Raw genomic sequence first — 23,420 nt, 5'->3', positions numbered from 1 at the left:
TAATTGATACATTTCATACACATTGCATACAATTATAATACCATTACATTAACATTATGTTACTATTCTAAAGATGCAGTAAATGTTAAAAGATTGTGAATCTGTACTCAAAATATATTCTTAATGTTATTAATAAAAACATTTTGGGGGGGAAAAAAGGTCTCATTTTGAAGTGTATTAGAAGATTAGTCCATTTAGGAAAAAAATTCATATGGAATGCATTTTATCAAGAAAAATGAAATGAAAAACTTGATACCACTACTTTCAGACCAAGTCCAAGTACATGATGATAGCGCGTACCGATACTTGATGATGTCTTTACATCTGGCAAATGTGAAGAAATCGTAGACCGACACCCGATCAAAAATTAGAGGTGGACCGGCCTCCATTTGTAGGAAAATGCCCAGCTCTGCATATTGCATTATCGCGATATCGCTACTTTTTCGATATATTTTGCAGCCCTAATTTTAAGAGTAACGACTTGTCATCAAAAACGTTTTAACATATATCTAACTTCATGTTTTTCTAGCAATCTTGCTACACTTTTCACTTCAGTGCAGCCTGTAACGCAAGCTACTTGAGCTATGTGGTGCCTCACTCTGAGTACTAGTGGCCGCTATTTACAGTAAAAGGAGATGAAGTAGGAGATGAAGAAAATGGATACATTTACTAATCGTGTATTCCGGCGATTGTCTCAGCCGCCCGGGTATTTCAATGAGCGCTAGCTCGAGGTGAATTTGAAAAAGAGGCAATGAGCAACACATGTACAGCCTATTTCGTTTGGAATAAAACAAACCCATTTAAACGAAACATACACTTGAGTTTGACGTCTCAAAATGCGTTACATGTTGACGTATGGCTAACTAGGTAAAGCACTTAAGACCCGTTCTGAGTAAATGATGCATTTTCTACAATTTCCTGAAAGTGTTTGACTCCAAGGGACTCACTGCTAGTTTCCTTTCCCTTAGCAACGTGTTTCAACCATGTGTTCATTGTGTAAGTATACCCGCTCTCTCTGACAGAATGCTCACTGTTACCAATTAAAGCTCACATCTGCTCGTCATTATTGTGGTAGAAGTTTAAAAGGTAAAGTGAAAGTGCAATAGCAGCCACATAAACACCTGCTGCTCGCATATGTGTATATGTGTGTCTATGCGACACAATGTGAAGAGTCCAAGAAGTTGTGCAAAGTGAGGTGTATTTTACAGTACATGCCTTTGCAGATGGTAATGTTGATTCTGGAGGCCTCACGGAGGGCTGGCCCGCTGCAGGCCAGGAAACATCGCTAGCACTAGGGCCATGTGGGACCTCTCCTAAAAAAAAAAGGGAAGAGAAAAAAAAAAAAAAAAAAAACCTTTGAGATTTTTTCACAGCTCATTGTAAGCAATCAGGCAAATAGAAACTTGCAGCGGTGCAGCAGGCAGGCAAGAACGTCTGACGTGGGACAGAGCACCACGTCTTTCACCTTCCTATTGCTTGTCAGAAGAAGACCCGCAGATGTGCCTGAGCAGAAGACCGGCATCACCCCGACACCACTGACAGACCTAGCCCAGGAACCGGGACACTCATGTGTTTTTGACGGCGCTGCAGGTGTTTTGAGTCTGAAGTCACAATGCTGCCTGTTGTTTGTTTAGTGTTCGTCCTGGCCGGATCGGGGCAGGCCCAGAGTCAAAGTCGGACCTCCAGGCAGGAAAGCTCAGCCAACCCGTGGCGGCAGGTGATCCAGTGGGAAAACAACGGTCGCGTGTTCAGCCTGCTCAACAGCGGGTCCGAATATGTTCCCGCCGGGAGCGGCAGGCAGGACCGAGATCACCGAATAGTGGTCGCCGACACCCGCCCTCAGTCGTCCCGTAGACCTCAAGGTGGCAACGTTCGCAGGCAGGCGCCTTCGCGGGGATCCTCTGAGACGATCCGCGGACAGGCCAGGCATCCTTTCGGATTTGGCCAAGTGCCTGATAACTGGAGGCAATCGTCAGGCTCCACAGGTGGGACACCTTTCCAGGGGTCCTCCGGCACCCGGGTCAGACAATCCACAGGCTCCTCATCTTCCTACTCTTCATCACCTTATAGTATTCCGTCCTACCCTCAGTATCCCGTTCCTCAACAGCCCGTTTACCAACCTGTGCCATTTGAGCCCAGTTATGCGGAGGGACCGTACAGGAACTACGAACCGCCCTTTCAGCCACTTCCCGGAGGGGGTTACGTTGGCGGACCATATGCCGGCGGACAGGGGTATACCGGAGGCGGTTACGGTGTCGGCCCGGTACAGCCTGGCTCGCAACCTGAATTCACAGATGACGGTTACCATTTCTACCAGTCTTTCAGCTATGGGTCCAATCCCGCTGCACCCCCGCAGGCCGCCCAGCCCGCCCAGCCCGCCCAGCCACCGTTCTCAGATGGCCTGGACCGCAGATACACCCACAGTCTCTACAACGAGGACCCCGCCGCCTCAGTCCCCGAAAGCAGAGTGGACCAGCCAGGACAGGCACCGGTACGGAGTCCTCAGTATGAGCAGTTCCCACCATTTGCAAGACCGCAGCCTCCCTTCCTGCAGCCTGTCCCGCCCGGCAGGAACTCTCCAAACTCCGCCATTGAGCAAACCAATGTTGGGAGCATATACCAACAAGAACAAAGAGGTAAAATAACCTCCTTTTTTTTTTTTTTTGCACTTGGAGTAGTTTGCAAAAATGACAAATATACACATTTTGTTCTGGAAGTTGGCTCTCCAGAGAGGGTTAGGGTTTGAAGAAAACTCTTAAATTCTTTAAATATTTCACAGTCAGACAGGGTAATACTTCACTTGCAGCCACTGAGGGGATTTTTGCCTCTCATCGCAATTCCTTATAGGAATTTGAATGATGCAAAAGTTGAGCACTCGCTATCGCCGCCCTCTTAAATATGCAATCATCATTTTCCTGCATGTTTATCAGATGTCTTAAGCAATCTTTGTAAGAGTCAGCCTCACTTTTTTACGGGGGGAACGGGCTGCAAATTCATCTTATGCTGCTTGTGCTATTTTGTGTGTGTGTGTGTGTGTGTGTTTTTTTAAGAGAGTCCAGCACACAAGAAACACTGTTTGCATGTGACGGGGTGTTCTGTGAGCCTCACGTGCAGTTTGGTCACAGCGGTGGTGACCTCATTGCGTCTGGTGAGAGGTTGGTCTCCCTCCCTCACTTGGGGACAAGAGAGAGTAAACAAGGTTCAAGAGGGGTGGGTTGGGATGAGAGGGGGTGGGTTATACAGCCAATCACCACTCCCCCAGAAGGAAAGTCCCCGCAAGAGGTAAAAGAGGCCTAATGTGTCGAACAACAAGCAGTACTTAAGATAAACCTGTTTTTTCTACCGACGCCTTGAGTAACGGCATGTGTGATGTGAGATTTCCAATGTGTCTCACGCAGAGGGCCGTTACATTACATTACAGGTTTTGTTCCTCATCCTCGCAAAAGCTTCATTCATTCAGCACCCAACAAGCTCGCAGCGCAAAATGACATCATGCGTACTCGTACAGATGTCGTAGCGAGCTCAGTCATCGCTCTGGCCCAGTTTGTTAGGTTTTGGGAGCAACAAGAGGGTTACTCTTGGAATTGCTTCTTCACTGAAAACAATGAAGCTATTATAGTCGCGATGTGAAGGTTTTTGCGGTGTTTCAGGCAAAAATGTGGACCCAAGTGCAGGGAAGCAAGACTGGGGAGCAGGAGTAATCTCAAAGCAAAGCACTTAAAAAGATCACTTTGGAAGGATAAAAAATATACTAAATAAACAAAAGTCCAAAAAACAAGATTCAAAGTAACAAACGAAAACTGGGACTAAACTCACCCTAATAGAAACAAGACGTGAGTTGGGAAAATGTGACTGACGACAACAGACAACAGAAACAACGAACCCACAAAACAGAAAGAAACCAGAGAGTTAAATACAAGACAACGAGGCATGCATGCACAAGACATGAGTAGCTGGAACGAGCTCATAGGTTGACACAAGGGACCGGGCTGACGTGAACAGGCAGAACAAAAAGCTAACAAGCAAGACGAGAAAACCAGCAAACAAGGTAAATATGACAAAACAAAATCTAATCCAAACAAAGTCAACAAGCACAGATCATGACACGTACAGAGTGTCTGCTGCATTTCTATTAAAGTATGGAAGGAGACATTGTGCTTTTTTTTGCCATTCAAAACAGTCCCCAGATGTCTCCAGCGCACTTTACATAATATCAATTTCCAGTCCTGTCTCATGCAAATGCGCCACTGCTTGTCCCACTTCCCCCTACAGCAGAGCCAATGTAGACTACAACTTTTGGGGTTGGCATGAGGCGAGCACTTACTACTAGCCTGTGGAGGATTACGTATGCGCCCATAAAGAGTTAAAGCATGTCCTTTCACTCTTGGAGGCAGCACTTCATTACCAAGTGGCCAAATTAGACTTAGCAGAAAGACTAAGAGCTTAGAGCTAACACACTCTGTGCACCCGACAAAAGTCACTGCAGCTCTGCTTAACTCTTGGCTTTTCGGGGGCGGTAAGCATGATGCAACTTAGTCAAATTGTAACATTGCAATCGCAGCCACATCTTCACCAATACACAAACACAACTCTCACAAAAAATGTACTTGAGTGATGTCACACTTGGCGGGTGGGCACTCCTGAGACACGACTACTTGTATATGCGCAAAGTCAGTTTTCCATATGTCACCTTTAAGGATTCCTGCATGTACCCCCTACAATTCATTTCAATCTTATACTGTATGGCTCCCCCCAAATGTTTTGCTTTGAAAAAAAATAACAACATGCTGAATGAGTAATCGCATGAGCGATAGCAATGCCATATTTTGTCATTTTTTACATGTTTTGATTTTAGCCTGAAATTCACAAACATTTTAATTCCTGAATCCAAATGACCAAAGTTGGCAAAGTTGTGTTTGTGTGTTTCAAAATACCGTAAACACACACTTTGCAATACGCTGCGATTCAGCCTTACTCTTCCTTCCTCAAATATTCACAAACAAAGCTGCTGCACATCACGACAAAGAAAAATGAGACAATAATTGACACTGATGAATTCATCAAGGCCGCTGCTCAGCATTCTAAGTTATTTGGCTCATTAGTTATTGCATGATAGTACAGAAGAGAACTACTAATGATACACTACAGCAGACTTTCGGAGGTTGATGATGTCCAACTAAGGCCCACTGCACTCCGAGCACTGCAGCTGAAACCGACGGAAATGTCGTGCAGTGCGCGGGGTCCTGCCACTAGTTTTTGTGAGTGGCTGACCGTTGCCCACTGGCTGTTCTGCGATTCCAAACTCGATTCGCCAGTGAAAAACGTTGTAGCGTCGCAGACGAGGGATCAGTTAACGAGCGTCACGGGTCACCTGTTTTCGGGCTTCGGCCATGTGGCGTTGGTAAGCTGAGCCCGTAGGCACTGTGATGTCATTTTCAGTCAACAGCAAGTAGCAGTACAAGGCAAAATTCCCTGAGTACAGAAGGTGCTAAGGCAGAGTGATAAGAATTTGACATCGTGCTCTGTACAGTAGTCGGGTACTACGATGGTGACCACGCCCGCAACTCAGAACACTCGCATCTCAAATCATCCTTCCCTAGTGACCGAGTTGGTGGTATGTGCCTGCTAAGCGGTACAGAGAATACATTGATGGATGGATGGAAAAACATAACATGCTAACATACAGAAAAAATAGCAATCTGACAACCAAAAAAAGAACTAATGTGCTTCGATCAGTGTTTCACATCATGTCTGGTAGTTGGGTAGTATTTCAAATGAAAATTCATACACATGATGAAGATTTTACATTCCTGGTAATCATCTACTATTTCAAAGGAAAATTAATGAAATGCTGACATGCTAAGTAGTTGGTATGCTAATACTGTACATAGAATGACATCAACGTAGAGCAAAATAGCAACCTGTCTACTTTACAACACGTCTGGTAGTTGGATATTCCTTAAAAAGAGAACTAATATAATTCTCAAATATTGCTATATTAACAAATTGCAAGTTAGCAACCTGACTACAGAAACAATAACAAAAAAGCAATGGAACGGGTTGATGATGATTTCACATGACCTGGAGTCAGGTAATATTTCAAATGAAAATTGATCGAAAAATAATAGGATACGCGGTACGAAAATCGGATGGATGGCCAACGTAGTCAATGGCGCTTGGCAGTATATTGATGGACATCAACATGACTGCAACAAAGTACAAAGCTGGCTCGGCTCGATGGGGTGTTTACAATATGTCTGGTTGTCGGACTCAAAGACAAATGGGAAATGACAAAATGCTGACATACAAACAGTTGGCGTGCTACCTACTAAATCAGTAAAACGTATTTTTTTTCCCGAAAGTTTACGAGGCGACACAGTGTGCCGTGAAAGCTGAGCTAAAACGATGAGTCACTTGTTCGTCTTTAATATGACCTCAATAAATGTGAAATACTCTGATGCGTCGTTTCTCTGCGGCTTTAGCTTAAAAGTATCCTAAAGGCAGGCCTGCATGTCCTTTTTACAACTTCTTTGGCATATAAAATGCCTGGCAAGGTCTCCAAAGCGTGCCCCACTTAGAGCGTTATATGTGGCATTGTCACATGCTGTTGAGAAGCCGATCAGCTTTGGTCCCTCCAAACACTTCATCCCTATAAAAGAGACCCAATTTCTCATTTCGAAAGATTAGCGGGGGCAGAGAACAAAGTCTTTTCTTGGGTGGAAGAGAGGGAGAGGGAGTGAAAAAGCAAAACTATGGTGGTCTCACACGGTTCTCACAATGTTTACATGGTCTGCCCCAGGAAGTGTGCCCTGTCCTACTACATCGGCCTCACGTGGCCAGTGAGCGCTGAGAAGGGATGTTTGCATAAGAAGCCAGCGAGCCAGAGCCCTCATTTAAACTCACCTGCATGCTAAACACTCCGCAAACACGTCAAAACGTCTTATGTGGTTCCTACAAACACACCACAAACATGTGTCAAGTATGTCACGATACTGTCTGGTTTTAATGAAGCTTTAAAAACATAAATTACACATCAGATTGCACTGAATTTAATATTGATTGGTGAAATTCCCACGGTTCGTATTCTTGCGTAAAGTAAGATATTAGCGACATAAGTACAAAGGGAGATCGAGAGGATTTCACATCTTGCCCTGGCCTGTAGTGAGGTACTATAACAAAGGATAAATAAATACGGTTGAAACAAGCCGCAGCAACAGTGTTGGTTGACCTAGCCTCATAAAGTCCAGTTTTTCTTGAAAAGTGCCCCTTGACAGTGAATTTTTTATCATGTCCGACATCGTCTACCCCCGGAAATCAATCTCTGATGCACATTTTAAGCTCGACCAATCAGGGGCTAAATGAAGCTGAACCAATTAGAGGACAAAAAAATTCACTCACTGGTGAATCTAAAATCTGACTGATTAAAAGAAACAACGATTTCAACGGTATGTGTGGTCGACGCCAGCACAAAAGATTCCGAAAACGTTGGGCAAAAATATATATTGTCCTTGTCCTGTGAAAAACTCCATTTTTCTCAATTGTTTTCATTTTTCTTATTTTTACATTAATGTTTTTTCAGCGTTACAGACATCGCATGAATGTAAAATTTCCAAAATTGGAGATACATGTTTTTCACAGGACAGTGACGATATAATATATTTACATGGCAACACATCGAAACAGAAATCTGATTGGACGGAAAAAAAAAAAAAAATGAACAACTGGAACCTGCACGGCCAAGACACACGCTATGAAATGAAGAGCAAAGAGTTTTGGAAATAAATTATTACCATTTCATGTAAATTGTGCTTCTGAAGGCTGCAAGGCCCTGACAGCACGCCACTGACCAATATCATATCGGTGACGTAAGGACAAATGGCAACAAACACCCTACATCTGTGTCCTAGCTCTGGGTGCTGCAGTATTACACTCCACAGTCTCCACTTTGCTGCAGCGCTCCGTTTTCTTGCTGTCCTCAGTCTCTCCTCTATTAAAAACGTGTCTCCTTATATAAGTAAATACAGGAGACGGTTATTCTCCTCTGAAGTTTTAGAGAGACAAACAAATCAAACTTCTGTTTGCTGTTGTAACATTCACACAAACTTGTCAGTGGCCCACTTTAAAACAAAGCAAACAAACAAAAAAAAAAAAACAACTGTGAGATTATGGTTGTTTTTCTTCGACATGTTCATTCTCCTCCCGCACCCCTTGAGCAAAGAATGACAAACTCACGCTGAATGGCAATAAGCCTTCCCGTAAACCATCTTACATGTTTCCAAGTCGAGCTTTATCCCCGCCCCCCCCCCCAAGATAGAACTCACCAACCTAGACATACTTCGTTAAAGGTTAACCTCAAGTGGCAGATTCAAAATAAAAACGAGCGTCAGGAAGGATCACATCACATTAGCTGAGGCAGCATAACATCATCTGCATAAGGCATCGGCCTGATATTCATAACATTTAGTTCGAGGCTTAGTATGCGTTCTGTTCTTTTTTGGGGCAATTTTGTACACACACAAAATGCGACCCTTTGGCTCAGTCACCCCAAACTCCCCTCTGGTCTGGAAAGGCCTATGGAGCATCTCATTAGAAAAGCGTGCTAATCATCTGGAATGTACAGTAATGAGCAGCCAAAGACTCTCTGCACCGCGACCCGGTCTTGAACCGCCGACCCCGTCGCTGTTGCCGCCTCGTGTCTTCCATCAGCGCTTTCAGAAATGCCACGGAATTAAAAATTGATGACATAGAGACGATGGGGCAGGAAAGGGCTGGATTGCAGAAAGATTGGAAAAGATGATCCATGTCAGATAGCTTGTCATGGTAGGCATTGATTTCTTCAGAGGAATCTCTAAATTTCAACACAATCTATTATTAGATGGTTGACTTGCAATTTGAGTGGATTTCAAAACAATTTTCCCATCAAAAGTAATGGAATTTGAATTAATCTCTTCAAGAGTCAAACGGTCACCAGTGTAAAACCTTCCAAGTAACTTTTAATCATTCTTGGCTATCACGCGAGTGTACAAGGCAACCACTTTGATGTGAAAAGATTTGAACTTTCCAAGTGGAACACAATGCGATTTGTTGGGATTTCAAACCTTTTTCTCATTAAGGTCAATTATCAATTTGGGATTATTTGTTCCATAATCCAAATTGTCTCCACCATATTGTGTTGTTACGGAGGCTAGGATGAGTCGGGCTGTTTTACAAGGGCTGGTTTACTCGCACGATTGGACATAGATCTCTTCTGTTTGACTATTTGAACTTCGCCTTAATCAGGGCCGTCGTGCTCGTTTTAGATAGGTAGGTGGCAACAGCACTTTCCTCGAAGGCATCTAACTCTGGCACTTCATCTCATTAGATGGACTCTTGGGCTGTTTCAATTAGCGTTCTACAGCACCATACGAAAATGCCGCACACTCGAAATCCGTTGGTCATGGCGGAAGGGGAAGCCCTCCGGCTGGAGTCCTTTCTCAGGAGTTCTTTTATTTTGGGGGTTTTCCGGCCCTTTGCAGTCATTTACGACCATGTATTTCTAGTTACACAATCTTCTGAAGCATGACATTCTTGACTGATTGTTGTGGTTCCTGGATTTTTACTCATTTATATTTGATCTTTTCTTCATTCATTAGGGTTGCCGGATCTAGTTCCAGACGCCAACTATGTCCAAGCTTCTACATACATTCAGAGAGCTCGCATGTACTCACTGCGCTGTGCCGCTGAGGAAAAATGCCTGTCAAGGTAAAAACTGATGTCCCGTGTATTGATATTCCACAGAACTTATTTGTGGTTTTCAAGCAACAGAAAGGATTAGTTGTTCATTTGCCATTTAAAATGGGATTTTTGGCAAATTTATTTATTCGTTAGATAATGAAAGGTCTACAGGTTTAAATAATGTTCTGGCATTAGTCCTACTAAGACTAATGTCCACAGAGTGTACAGGCCTCGCACCCTGACATTTATTTTTAATACAGAGATGACCTTTAACAAGACAGCAAAGCCAAAACAATGGATTAGAAACGACAATAATAATCTCCACGGGCCTACATTCCACTGAACTTTTGTCTTTTTACACAAAATCAAAACAACACATTAAACCACAACAGGCATTTTGTCCAATCGACACAAATAGAGATGGACCACACCATGTGTATGATAACAGGAGGCAAGAAAATAACTTAAAGACCCATGAATGAAATTGAACAGGCAGTTGCCAATTTGGGTTTGAAACTGCCATTTTGGGCAAATTCCAGGTTTTACACATGCCCAAATGAACACCAATCACAAAACAGGATTCTTGGCAAGTGTTTGAGTCTTGCAAAGTTTTTGTTTTCCTTTTTGCCCTGTTGTCTAATGTGGGTGGAGCATTTTCCCCCCTAGTTTCATTTTTATCCGTCCCACCCCCAAAAAATCTCCGCAAACATGATGTAAATATGAAAATGTTATACCAGACCACCATTTTTGTAAGTGTGCTTATAGGTCTTATAGTGCCCTACACTACTACTACTGTATATACTGTGTGAGCTGGCCTAATATTTTTTTTTACGGATATGGAACGATATGCAGGACAAACATAGTAACTCAACATTTCGAATGAGTTGTTGTGTTTTGTTCAAAAAAGTACAAAATGAGTTCCTGCCCTCAATGTTAGTTTCCTTTCAGCAGTTTTCATGCAAGAAAGCCCTGTGCACTGAAAAAAAAAACGATAGTGTGTGGTTATTTTGTTGTTGGATTAGCACTGTTGCTATTTTATACATGCATTGATTTTAATTGTATAAACTAAAACGAAATATGTTAAGAAAACATATTTTGCACCAATGCATGTATTTTGCCCATATATGAAATTGCATTTTTGTCATACATCTGGTTCGGAAATGCGTGGCCCTATGTGGCCCCCGGAGTAGCAGAGATGAAAAATTGTCGTCCCCTCCGGCATTTAAGTAGCCCATCTCTCTGCAAGGCTGTCAAACGCAGGCCAAGATTTCTGTCAAAATTTGATGATCGTTTCAAGGAACCGTGAAAACAGGCGCGTGAGGGCTTGTTCATTGCTACTTGATTTTTATTATATTGTAACCTTTTTTTTTTAAGTTAACCTTTTAAAGAGGAAATTCTTACATTCAACATTTTTATTTGGTGGGGGAAAAAAATTCACACAAAACAGCCATTCCAGACCACCATTACATTTAATGTAGCGCATCCCCGGGGTGGTAATCCTTGCCTTAGCTGCCTAACACTAAAATAAGAGATAAAGTGAACAAGAGAATGTGACGCATTAGAACAATTTAAATTGTGCTGGTCTTTGTGGGCTGCAGGCCTCTTTGTTAAGTCAATGGCATGCGTGAACCCCGGAGCCTCGGCCTTTTGCCCGACTCTCCTCTGAGGACACCGCTGCGATGACGACAGGAAGAGCACCCGGCCATCCCTCAAAGCCCTTTCATATCCTGTCTGAGTTTGCGGCGATCACCGCCAGATGGGCGGCCGTAATTTGCCGTCCGCTCCCAACGAAACAAGCGCCGCGAGATGAATGGCTGGGATCTTCCGCGGTTGAGGTCGCGCCTCGTCTTATTTCGTACCAAAGTGAATCCTGTAACAAGAGTGTATATCATCTCCGTGGCTTGCCGCTCAACGAGCGATGAGATGCAAGTAATCTGCGGGATGAATTATATACCGCCCTCGATGAACCATTCCGAGTCTTGCTATGAGAAATAAACAAACCATCAACCCCCCCCCCCCCCCCCCCTTCGCTGTATCTGTTCATCCTTCAGCTCGGCGTACGCAGCGGAGACCAACGACTACGACGTGCGAGTGTTGCTGCGATTCCCGCAGAGGGTGAAGAACAAGGGCACTGCTGACTTCATGCCCAACAGGCCACATCATACCTGGGAGTGGCACAGTTGCCATCAGTAAGCACTTCATCGGAAAGACATGTTTGCCTTGGCGATGATTTCATGTATGATTGTCCTATGTCTAACTGTCAGTTTCAGTTCCATGAAATCGCCTGGCATCACGCACCGCACAACGTAAATTCGATTGTATTTAAATATGTTCGAATGTACTCAATGTACTCAGTCAAAATATTTTTACTTCCCATTGTCAGCTCCACGCTTCCATATTAAACACCTTGGAGCCTCTTTTTTGAGGAAATGTTCACAACCTGTCAACTTGCTGCTTGTTGTGAAGTGAGTTCAGTTGAGTTCACTGCCACCATGCAGCGCTCATATCAACGGCTCTTAGGTGGAAATACTGGCAAGTTTGGTAACTCAAGGCATCACTGCACAAGACTACTTTGGTCATCTTGACTCGTGCATTCTACCCCCCCTAAAAATTGTAGAAGAATGCCTTGGCGGTAACCTGGGGTCCATGTAACTTTGACCCTGTTTACCTCCATCAACTTTGAGTTGGCTCATCATCAAAAGAAGTCTTGTTTTGACAGGACTCCCATTTAGGTGAGTCCCTTACAAATCCCGCGTGAGAACACAAAGGCGGATTCCTGTACGCCATCTACTCCAAAGACATATTAGCTGGCGTCCTTAGCTCCCTCCGTGGAAATGTTTGACTTGGCTCAGCGAGACCCCGGTGAAACAAATTGAATGTCACTCAGGAATTCCTTGTGAATTCGGTTGGGAGGGGGGTGTTATGGCTCTCATTCTTATGACGGTATATTCCACATCGACGGTCTTGCCAAGACTCTGGACGACCGTCTTCACGGAAGAGGAATGCAAGCAGCCATTAGGAGATTGGCAGTGTTGTTGTTTTTTTATTTATAGTTGTCAGCCGGCATTGGCACAGGAGGCAGCAAGCCAAGGCAACCATTCCAATGACTGAGTTGACAAATCAATCTTTTTTAAAGAAACACATTTTTTTTTTTTCATTTTTTGCTGTCAATCCGTGACACCCGATCACATCGCTGCTCGAGTGCCACGGCTGGAATATGGGTTACTGGGGCACAGTGTTTGCTTATGAAAGGAATCTCTTTCACAATCTCTTACTATAAACTCTGCTGGCCTACATTTCTATTCAATAAGCTCTCCAGATGAGAACTTTATTCGCACGCAGCTTTCTCAACATGGGATCACTGAGAAAATGCCATTTCTTTCTGTTTTTTTAAAAGAGCACAAATGCTCTTGATGGAGAATTGGTGTTGGTGGATAGGTGCCTTCTTTTCACATTGAAGTAAAAACAAGGTTTTTGTTTTTTTCAAAACAATAAAATCATCTTAAAAACAGCTTAAAGTCATTTCGTGACTGCACTGGATAGTATGGGGACAGTGTTTCGGTAGTTGCCATGGTGACCCAGATGTACTAACTTTTTGTGGTTTACATCAGTAGTACTACTCGCCAGCAACCGGTCCAAGCAGAGATAGGATTGGGGGAGAGGGGAATAGTACCATTTTTTTGTTCCATGGAAACCTGTGTGCATTTTTTTATTTTTTGTAGCAGTGCAAAAATATGTCGCAATCGGGAAGCTACACCAGTGCCCCAATCAATAATCTCTGAACATTTGAGGTAAATATTCCAAAAATGATTATACAATCTGCTCTGTATTACCGGTACATGATTTATTTAGGTGTCCAAATTATCGATTCATCAACAACGAATCGATAATCAAATTAGTCAACAACTATTTTATTAGTCGAGTAATCGTTTAGCACCATTGTTGAACTTAAAAATGTCCAAAACCTCTGATTTCAGTCTTTGTAGTCCTTCATGATCGATTGACCGATTATCTTTGTGTTCAACCAAAATAAGACATTTGCACACATCTGCTTTTACTTTGGAGAACAATGACCAAAAAAGTAACTGAATCCGTTTCACAAAGGTTGGTGAGTACCACATCAATCCCTCTCGTGTGATATAGCTTCATTGTTATTCTAAATAATACCAAATAAGCAAAAATAGTTGCTTATTATAGAGTAATTGTGAAAAAAAATGTAACACACTTTAATGCAAATAAAATTTGATCCAATTAATCGATGGAATAATCGCGTAATTGATTCTAAAAATATTGAATAGTGACAGCCCTCATGCTGATTTACCTCCTTTTCAATTTAAAGAAGCAATACAATACGAAACAAAAACTTACCAAAATAACATCTTACAAATCGTTAGAGGACTACACTGCTTTAAAATCAGAAGAATGGCATTTTTGTACTTGCTATGGCAATCTACATCCCCGATTTTTAGTGCTTCATAATATGAGAGGACCAGCCAGGACACATGTCGCATATGTCGTGCAAGGACTAGTTACACCCTCCTCCAAAAGTATCAGAACAGTGAGGCCACTACTTTTATTGTCGCTGTAGAAAACAAAAACCCAAAATGTACATCTGCATTTGAAACCCAACTTAGACGATAGCATTAGCTGCAGTGGAAATCCACATTTTCAAGTGAGCAAAAGTACTGGAACAGATGAAAGCGAATCAAACTTCATATTTCAGTGCAAATCCTAACGAGACTTTATGGAGCTTGTGACCGAATGATGTCACTGAACACGTGAATTCTTGTGATGCCTTTTCATGCTTTCACCGGAGACTCTTTCAGTTTGTTTTCGGGGGGGTTAAAAAAAATACATAGGTTGACTTGGCGAGCCTCAAACCATCCATGTTTTGCCCCTGGTGAGCATTTGGCAGCTAATCTGTCTTTAAAATGCCAGACAAAATGTTTCTGTAGACGTCTGAGTTCATTTTTGCTGCTGCCTGAATGTGTTACATCATCAAGTAAAGTCAGTGAGCGCATTCCCAGAAGGAGCCAAGCAAGCCACTGAGTTCCAAAGATTAGCTTGTATGTTGGGGATCGTGAGCAGAAAGCTTGAGCCCCTTTTCCCATTCTTTTTGGTATGTCTTTTGTCTCATCAGTCCATAAATCTTTCTCAAGGAACTTTGGAGGTTTTCCTCAGTACCTTTTGGCAAATTCCAGCCTGGCCTTCATCTTTCTCACAATTTTGCATCCTTGGGTATAGCATGTGTGCTTCTTACCATCTGGAAGTTTTTGCCGCAAAAACTTTTTGGAGGGAGTATAAGTCGCCACCAATTGTTTTTTCCCCCCCATTTAAAGCGCTCAGCAAAACCAACATTCTACCGGAGTGTTGTTCGAATCGCATCTTGTGTCCTGTGGCTATGTGACATTTCGAGGTCATGGCCGCTTGTGCGTACAGTATGTCTTTATATCTTGCTTTTGCTGCGCGGAGCGTCAGGTCACCGATTCCAAAAAAATAGTCAACACAACCTCTAAGTGACTTGCCGCTGGAAAACAGGCCCATGACGAACAATGAGGACTTTGAATGCCTTGTATATTATCATTATAAGTTATCTGCTATAAGTTATCTGTCGCTTTCTCCAGAGCTTATATGTAGTCGGGGAGCAGTGGATCTTGGAATCCTACGGGACCCACTTTAGGCGAAGTACTTCTGTGTTCCACTCCCATGTTTCACACATAAACACACATTATGCAATACATTGTATGTGGCATCTAACATGCCATATAAATGGTTGTTCATTGACACCGTTGCACAGGCAGAGGGATTGCAGAAATTAAACAACAATGAAACCCCGCATTTGAATTTCACGCGGGGCCTTGATAATGACAGACCTAACACACAAGGAGGTAAATAAATGGTCACCGCTGGAAAGACCGAGTGCAGAAATGCTCACCCCGTTGACTCCGACTTGCTTTCCAAGTCGTCCTTTGGGTCTATTAGCAACCGTTCCCGTAAAAATGTTGTTGTAATATAATAATAATAAAGCAATGTTTGCACAATCTTAATTTGTGTGACTTGAAGAGTCCTTAGCGCTTACCTCATCGGAATGATGACAACTGGAAATACACTTTCATTTTATTATGCGCCACGTTTATTGAAACGCACAGTATATCCCATAATGTCCTTTGTATAGAAGTTTAATGGGAGTATTAACTCAATCACACAAACGTCACTTGGCAACGCACTTTATACAGTTATATATTATGAAGGCCTCTGAAGTGTCGTTAAGTTTCATTAGGGAATTTTAAAAGGAATTAACTCGCACGCATCACAGTGAAATCATAGTTAGCGCGTCAGCCTCACAGTTCACGGATTCGGAGTTCAACTCTCGACTTGCTCTGTGCGGTTTGCATGCACTTCTTGAGCTTTCGTGGGTTTATTCCGCATACCGTCGCTGTCCTGAGAAAAACACCTATGTCCGTTTTTTTTAACGTTAATGGGGTTTATGCATAACAGACATCTCATTAATGTGAAAATATATATATATATTTTTTTTAAAAAAAGACAAAATTGGACAAACGTGTTTTTCACAGGACAGCGACGATATGCTGACTTCCTCCCACACCTCCAAAACATACCGTACATGTTCGGGGTTCATTGAAGACTCTATATTGTCCATAGTCGGTAACGTGAGTGTGAATATGCGTTTTTACGCACTGCGATAGACATGGCGACCAGTCCGGGGTGTTCCCCCGCCTCTCGCTCCAAAGTCAGCTGGGATAGGCCCGAGCTCAGCAGCTACTCAAATGAGGACAAGCGCGACCGAAAAAGGATAATCATACTAAACGGAAATCCATGGCACAGAGTGACGAGTAATACATGCTGACTGGGAATGAAAGAATCCAACTTTTGTTCGGTTCAGAGAGTCCGTGGTCACCACATGCTCTCCTGCTCTGCCAAAGCTGCGCAAATACTCGCATAATGCAAGTCTTGTGTCAGCTCGTGCACACTTATTTTCATTACGTACGTAACGTGTTGATTTGTCATTAATTAATCTCGCTTGGCTGTGAAAGATCCCGTTAACGTGTGCGCGTCACGGCACGGCATTACACGCACACAAACACTAACACATGAGTTCACACTATTTACATCAACTGAACAGAGTTTCACTGGAACGAGCGCAACTCAAGGTCACATGAATGTGTGTTGCCTGCTTCCTTAGCGACTGCTCTTTGTCTCCTTGGTCCCGCCGCAGGCATTATCACAGCATGGATGAGTTCAGCCACTACGACCTGTTGGAGGTCAGCTCGGGTCGCAAAGTGGCCGAAGGACACAAGGCCAGTTTCTGTCTGGAGGACACCACTTGCGACTTCGGACACCTGAAGCGTTATGCGTGTACTTCACACACTCAGGTAACGTAGCAGCTCAGCAAACCTCAAATAATTGACACTTCCCTTAAAAGGGGTTTACAATTGCCTAAGGATGTCATACTCTGGCGGCAAAGCACTCAAAACAAGGACCGGTCCTGCCATTTGGATTGATGAATTGAATGTGCTCTGTAACAACACAAAGAATAATCAGCAAAGCATCAACAGCGTATATCTGGAATGTACGCAGTCACCAGCCCACGTTCCACAAATGACTGTTCAGTTATTCAACACAAACAACCCACTTTACTCGAGGCTCATCAAAAGTATTAGCTAGCATGCTAGCCTAAATATTACGCTGACTAAGCAAAGGAGCACGTTAAACAAATGGTATGACTTTCAGTCATAGGTAGACTATGCAGTCTTCAAACTGTTATCAAGTTTGGAATCTAGCTTCACTTCACTCCTCCCCCCCTCCCCAAAGAAACAGCCCCGGCTCGCTAATACGCAAGCGCGGTGACGCGCAAAGGCAGCTACATTGGAGCATTGCCAAACATGAAAAGTTACCGCTTTTAAGACAATACAAATTATTGTAACATTAGTGAACAACTATTACAACAACTTATGATGCTAGAGATGAACAAGCAAAGTCGTAATGAGTGAGAAAAAATGTTGCTTTTCTTTGTAATGAATTTTTTTCCCCATAACATTGCTTCTTATTATTGCAATATTAAAATGAAAATTATTTTAACTCATGACACTATGGGAATCACGTAATATAGCGAGAAAAAAGTAGCAGTAAAATATCATGTGAAAATCCATATGAATGACTTTTATGATCCATCCGTTTGCTCAGGGTCTGAGCCCAGGCTGCTATGATACTTACAACGCTGATATCGACTGTCAATGGATTGACATCACCGACATCCAGCCTGGAAACTACATACTGAAGGTAAGAACCCCGTGGCACTCTGACCTTTTCTTTTTTTTTTCTTGAACTCAAATCTCATTTCTGTTTCTGTTTTTAGCTCACGGTCAACCCCAAATTCCTGGTGATGGAATCGGACTTTACTAACAACGTGGTCAGGTGTAACATCCACTACACTGGACGCTTTGTTACGACAACCAAATGCCAGCTTGCGCAGTAAGTCCAAATTTAGCGGTACTCAGAAAATCATGCTTTACTCAGTCAAACCCCGAATAATAGCAATATTCGAATAATAGCAATATTCAGGTTTTGAAGGCCCATTTAAGCACCCACAAAAAGCGAATATGCTCATATTCAATTTGTCTTGATACTGACCGTGCGTTGTGGTTTAGACCGGGATATTTCAATTGATCACGCATGTAAGTTCGAATGTTTGAGGAACCGCAATTTTGACCAGAACCTGAATACTGCATATAAATGTTGGCATTGGCTTGGACCAGAGCTGGGCATTTTACAAAAAATGTGTGGTTCCTTTATCGCCTTCTACCTACAGGCGGGGTACCCTTCTTCCGTCCGTCTATCTGCCATTTTGTCTGGCCGGACCAAATAGTATTCGCCTGTATGCCAGTACGACTATCATTTTAAACGGGCTTCTGTTAGCGATTCCGACTACCAACTTTGACAAGCTACCATTTGGGTTCTTGAAACGTTTGCCTGTGTCTAGTCATGGTTGACATGCTAACTGAAAGCCGTGTTGAAAAATAAAAAAGTATTGTGGGGCAGGATTGTTTTTTTGGGGGGGGAGCGGGTTGAGCAACAGTTCAGTTTGAGGGGTCTTGCTTGAGATGTCAATTTTGACCAGGATGAACACAACTGCACTATTATTTGTGATATGTTTGGCCTCAGAATAACAACGACAAAGACGCAAGCATAATAAGGAGCAATCTGAAGAGGATTTTGTGGATTATTTTGTCTTTACCTAAATTAGAGCCCCACAGATTGTAGAGGTGTACCTAATGTTTTGTCCTGCAAGCGAGGAATGTAAATTAGGTTTCACATCATGTCAACCTTCCGCTGAAGTACTGCATAGAAATGGCACTTTTTTTCTTTTATTTTTTTATGGTAGCTCAATGAAGAGCATCAAAGTGTATCAAATTACTTACGACTTATTAGTGGACTTAATGGCTTCCCCGGCTAAACTATTTGATGATTTAACAAATTATGTTCTCATTCTTCAATTAAGATTAATGGCCTCTGAAACTTTTCACATTCTTTTCCCCCCTCGAAGAAAAGACGCAGAGGTGATGAACTTTTCTCCAGCTCGATTAGCAGTACAGAAGTTGCTCAAAGCGGCAAACTTAGAAATATGCTCGCAAAAGCAGTTCCCGTCTTTGATGAAAGAAAAGTGGACGTAATGGCCCACCTTGTACAGAAATAAGGCAAAATTGCAGATGTAACCTCCAGCGTGACCTCCATTGTGGGTGTCTGTATATGTACGTATGTATATAGTTTCTTTATGCTTAATTTGAGCTCATCTCTATCATCAGCCTGTCTACGGTAATACACGTGATGTATTATATTCATGTCACAAATGAGCCATCAAAACGTCCCCATTGTAAATGGAAAAATTCCTTGACATTTATCACAGCCAGATTTGCTGTTTTGAAGGAGTTACCAAGTGCTGCCCTAAGCATGTTAACAGATGAGAGGCTGAGCTGCACTGTGCATGTTTACGGAGGAGACACGTGGCAAAAGTGTGAGGCGCTTGCACTTTTTGTCCCTTACGTTCTATAACGGGAACACCGTAGGTAGCTCCTGAAAAATTCAAGTACATGCGTTAGGTTACACCCCGATTCAAATTTGTTCTTTACCTGTCATAGTAAATAAGATCATCCCTAATACTCGGAAGATCGGTTGATTTGAGATGAAATTGTTTCAATGCATACATCAAACCCAAATCTCGAGGACATTCTACCCGTTTCTGTCTCTTCAACTTGTTTCTCAATTGTCACTGGGGGTCACTGTAGTTGAAATGTCTCTACGTTGTTGATATATGGACATTAATGCATTAACTACTGAGCCCATTTGAACCACTGTATGCTGCTGATCAAAACAGCAGCCGCTACGGAGTAACCACACCGATTACTGTTTGGTCCGGCCGGACAAAATGGCGGATTAACGGACAGGTACCCGGCTGTAGGTGGAAGGCGATAAACGGACTGCGATTTTTTAACTTGATGTGGCGAAGACCAAGACTGGTGGGTGGTCGCTCCGAATGTTGTGTTTTGTTCAGTCTCATTCTATTATGTCCTTCCATGTTTGCTATTTTGTTTATGTTCCCATTTTGGAAATGAATACATGTTCTCCATACGAATATGAGCCACTGCTTACGTTGCAGGTCTTGATCAGGCACTGGAAGACCCAACGAATGACCACACTCGAGTGACCCTGACTGCTCTGCCATTGGAATGTGAATGGGACTCGTCGGCTCGCGCTGGTTGTTTGTTTGTCTTTGCTGTTTTGTTTTTGTTGTTGTTTTGTTTTTTTGCGCTGTCTCAGATTTGGGCGACCCCTCGTGACGGAAGAAGTGGGATCCGCTTTTGGCACTGATTCGATTGCTTGGTGTGGGTTATTATAAGATGGGGTGGGCAACCTACCTGGACAACAAACGCCCCCCTGGAGTATGTGATCGGCAAAGCCATGCAAATTCTGAAAATAAATAAAACCTCATAGGGCAAAGAAAAGCCAGCAATTGCTCACAATTTGTAATAATTGTTCGCTGCACCAGATTTTTACCTACAGGTCCTTTAATATGGCCCTCGGGGAACTGATATGGCCCATAATAATAATTTTAAAAAAAAAAGACATCCACCTCTGTTTTAAGTGACCATATTGTACAATGCATTTTTGTTTGCTGTTATCTTATTAAGCTATAAATCAACTTCCACATCCCTTGAGCCTCCTTATACTAATATCATCCTGGCATTCTGCTTACAGACTACGTGAAAACATGTTGCATTGAATTTAATTGGTGTCTGCCATCAGGTCCCGCAAAGTAGCTGTTTGAAATATGAATAAAAAAAAAAAATGGCGCCAGTGATGGGAAATAAGGATGATGTCAAAATTTGGGTCTGGAAAAGATGCACATTGACTTAGAAATTGCCCATTTTGTTGTTAAAGTGGGTCAGGCTGGTCTGGGATTGTGTGGTACTCATCTTGTCTAATGTTGTGGTGACAATACTTTGCTTTTAACTTTTCCATGCGCCAATTTGTCCTTTCCTACTTGTGGTAGCGCCCTCAAATAGACGCCGTCTCGCCCCCCATGAAGAAAAAAGGGCAGTAATTCATAGTAGTTCATAGACGCCATGGTTGAAAATGCATTTTCCCGTACATCCTCAAGTAGTTGCCTCCACTCTGCCGTGCCACATTTAATCACGGGTGAATCATCCTCCAAAGAAATAAAAACACCTCCCAAAATATATGCTATTGATCACACACATTACCCTATTCCCTCATATAATGGCCTCCGCTTTTATAAGACATGGGTGTTGTGTTATACTTGAAAGAAATAAGGGCCTCTCCCCAAATAATACTGTAAATACTGCATGTCGTTTCAAACATGCACAAGCGTGTGTCAGTAAAGGTTCAGGAGTGGCGTCACAAAAGGTATATTTTGATGCCAAACTACAAGTCCCTCTCTTGGGAGCAACCACCCTGGAGTGTCGTGCACTTAACCAGCCTTCTCTGCACTCCTGGGAGGAGTTTTCTGGGACCTTCACCCACTCGGTAGACACAGCCCAGAACGGTAATGTTCTTCTGGGAACTGTCAGATGCTCAGTCATGTTGAGCAGGTGCGTTGTCATGGTAAAGCAGCTGGGGATTGTCCTGTCACGTCATGTCTTGCCTCTTCTCACGCACTGAATAAAGCCACAGGATCTATTTGGAGATTTGCTGGGTGAACTTCTGGAAGACTCCTAGTTTGTGTTTGAAATATCTCTTTTGTCACATCAGTCTTTCAACTTTTCGGACTCACCTCGCGCACTAAAAAAGTAAACGACTGGTTAATTTGAACTCTGTTGCAAAGCAAAACAGCAGCATGTAAACTGTCTTTCAGATGAGGAGGAGGCCGCATGTTGTCAACGAGTTCCCGTCGTAGTATTATAAATGATCTTAAGTTATGCGGGGAATTGTCAGCAGTTAACATTCCAGTAAATTTGGACATGGTCACTCCACGATGTTGTGTGTGTCCATGTCCATAAAAATAAAGTCGCCTTCCTCTATCCGCAGTTGAGTTAACAAACTCTCCCAGCCACTATTTGTAAACATCAAATAATCAATTTGAACTCCATTTGCTAACCAAAGCAGCAGCATCATCACAAGTTCAGTACTTTATGCACAACTTGCATTTACAACAGGTGTTTGATCTATAGATTCGACCAATAGATTTCCAACTTACTGTGATTCTTTCAGTCTCTCTGTGCAACCTGAGAACTGCAAGTTGTGCAAAAACTACGGAAATACATTTGTGAGTAGTGTATGGTTTTTTTACTGGCCCAGCATGCACATTCCAGTGTTTTAAAAAGAAGGTGCTCTATTGAAAAGAAGGCTCATGATTATTGTATGTAAGCCATATGTTTACACTGTCTTCTTCAACTACCAACACTGGTCAGGTGGCACATATGGTCATCAATGCCTTGTTTTTTTTTTTTTTTTGGAAGAATGTATAAGCAAATACTCCACTGATGCATGACTGACTTAAATGATGGTTTTGATATCGTTGTAACTATTGCATTTGTTCAATCTATGTGTTTTATGGGTTATCAGAATTTGTGTGCGATCATGGGGTGAAATAAAATACTACAAACTCAGAATTGTGATGCAGTGCCCACAAAAGAAAAGACAAAAGAAGTCATCTCCACACCTACCTCTTCTACTGAGACACCCTGGCAGGCTTGGGGAGTAATGGAATACAGATCGCTGCTAACAAAAAAAACAAAAAACAGCATAGATGCCCACCAGCATAATCCATCATATCGTCGCTGTCCTGAGAAAAACACGTCCAATTTTGTAATTTTCTGTCACGCAGAAACACCATTCTTGTAAAAAAAAAATATTAAAAAATGGACATAAGTGTTTTTCACAGTACAGCGACAATATGCTGTTTTTGTTGATTTTTCGTGCTGGTCCATGTTGGTTGCTGGTATAAGGTACTGCTGCAAATGTTGCCTTCATAAAGTTCATTTGTCCTCTTTTTTTTTCCATTTCACTCGTTATAAAAACAAACTTGATATGGAGCAAACAAATCTACTTTCCCTCACGGGATGAAAAAAGTGTCCGTCTGTCAATCTATCCATCCATCCATCCATGTGAGCTTTTGCCTTCATGGAAAGTCCGGAAACAGCTTACTTCATGAAACCAAGATATTGTTT

The 23,420-nt window shown here is 42.6% G+C and overlaps 1 protein-coding gene and 1 long non-coding RNA gene across 3 annotated transcripts in view; one reads left to right on the top strand and one right to left on the bottom strand.

Moving 5' to 3' along the window:
* LOC147149542 (uncharacterized) overlaps nt 1–23,420 on the bottom strand; it is a 32,645-nt gene that overhangs the window by 2,728 nt on the left and 6,497 nt on the right. Inside the window, exon 2 of the long non-coding RNA XR_015086018.1 lies at nt 1,216–1,313. This is a non-coding gene — a long non-coding RNA (uncharacterized LOC147149542). The remainder of the gene's footprint in view (nt 1–1,215; nt 1,314–23,420) is intronic.
* On the top strand, nt 1,399–22,862 carry loxl1 (lysyl oxidase-like 1). 2 transcript variants are annotated; one of them, XM_086025403.1, is made up of 7 exons: nt 1,399–2,636; nt 9,633–9,741; nt 11,766–11,903; nt 16,952–17,108; nt 17,920–18,015; nt 18,092–18,207; nt 20,390–22,862. In XM_086025403.1, exons 1-7 carry the CDS (start codon nt 1,613–1,615, stop codon nt 20,394–20,396), a joined length of 1,647 nt encoding a protein of 548 aa, XP_085881529.1. In that variant the 5' UTR covers nt 1,399–1,612; the 3' UTR covers nt 20,397–22,862. The 2 variants fall into 2 exon arrangements, with proteins under 2 accessions (XP_085881529.1, XP_085881530.1); XM_086025404.1 differs by lacking the exon at nt 20,390–22,862 and having other exon boundaries at nt 18,092–18,211.

Source organism: Filicampus tigris, chromosome 3, assembly GCF_054856515.1.
Source record: "Filicampus tigris isolate MCC_2025a chromosome 3, RoL_Ftig_1.0, whole genome shotgun sequence".
Classification (NCBI taxonomy): Eukaryota; Metazoa; Chordata; class Actinopteri; order Syngnathiformes; family Syngnathidae; genus Filicampus; species Filicampus tigris.
Note: the sequence above shows the minus strand (reverse complement) of the source record. Positions and strands in the feature narration are given on the sequence as shown.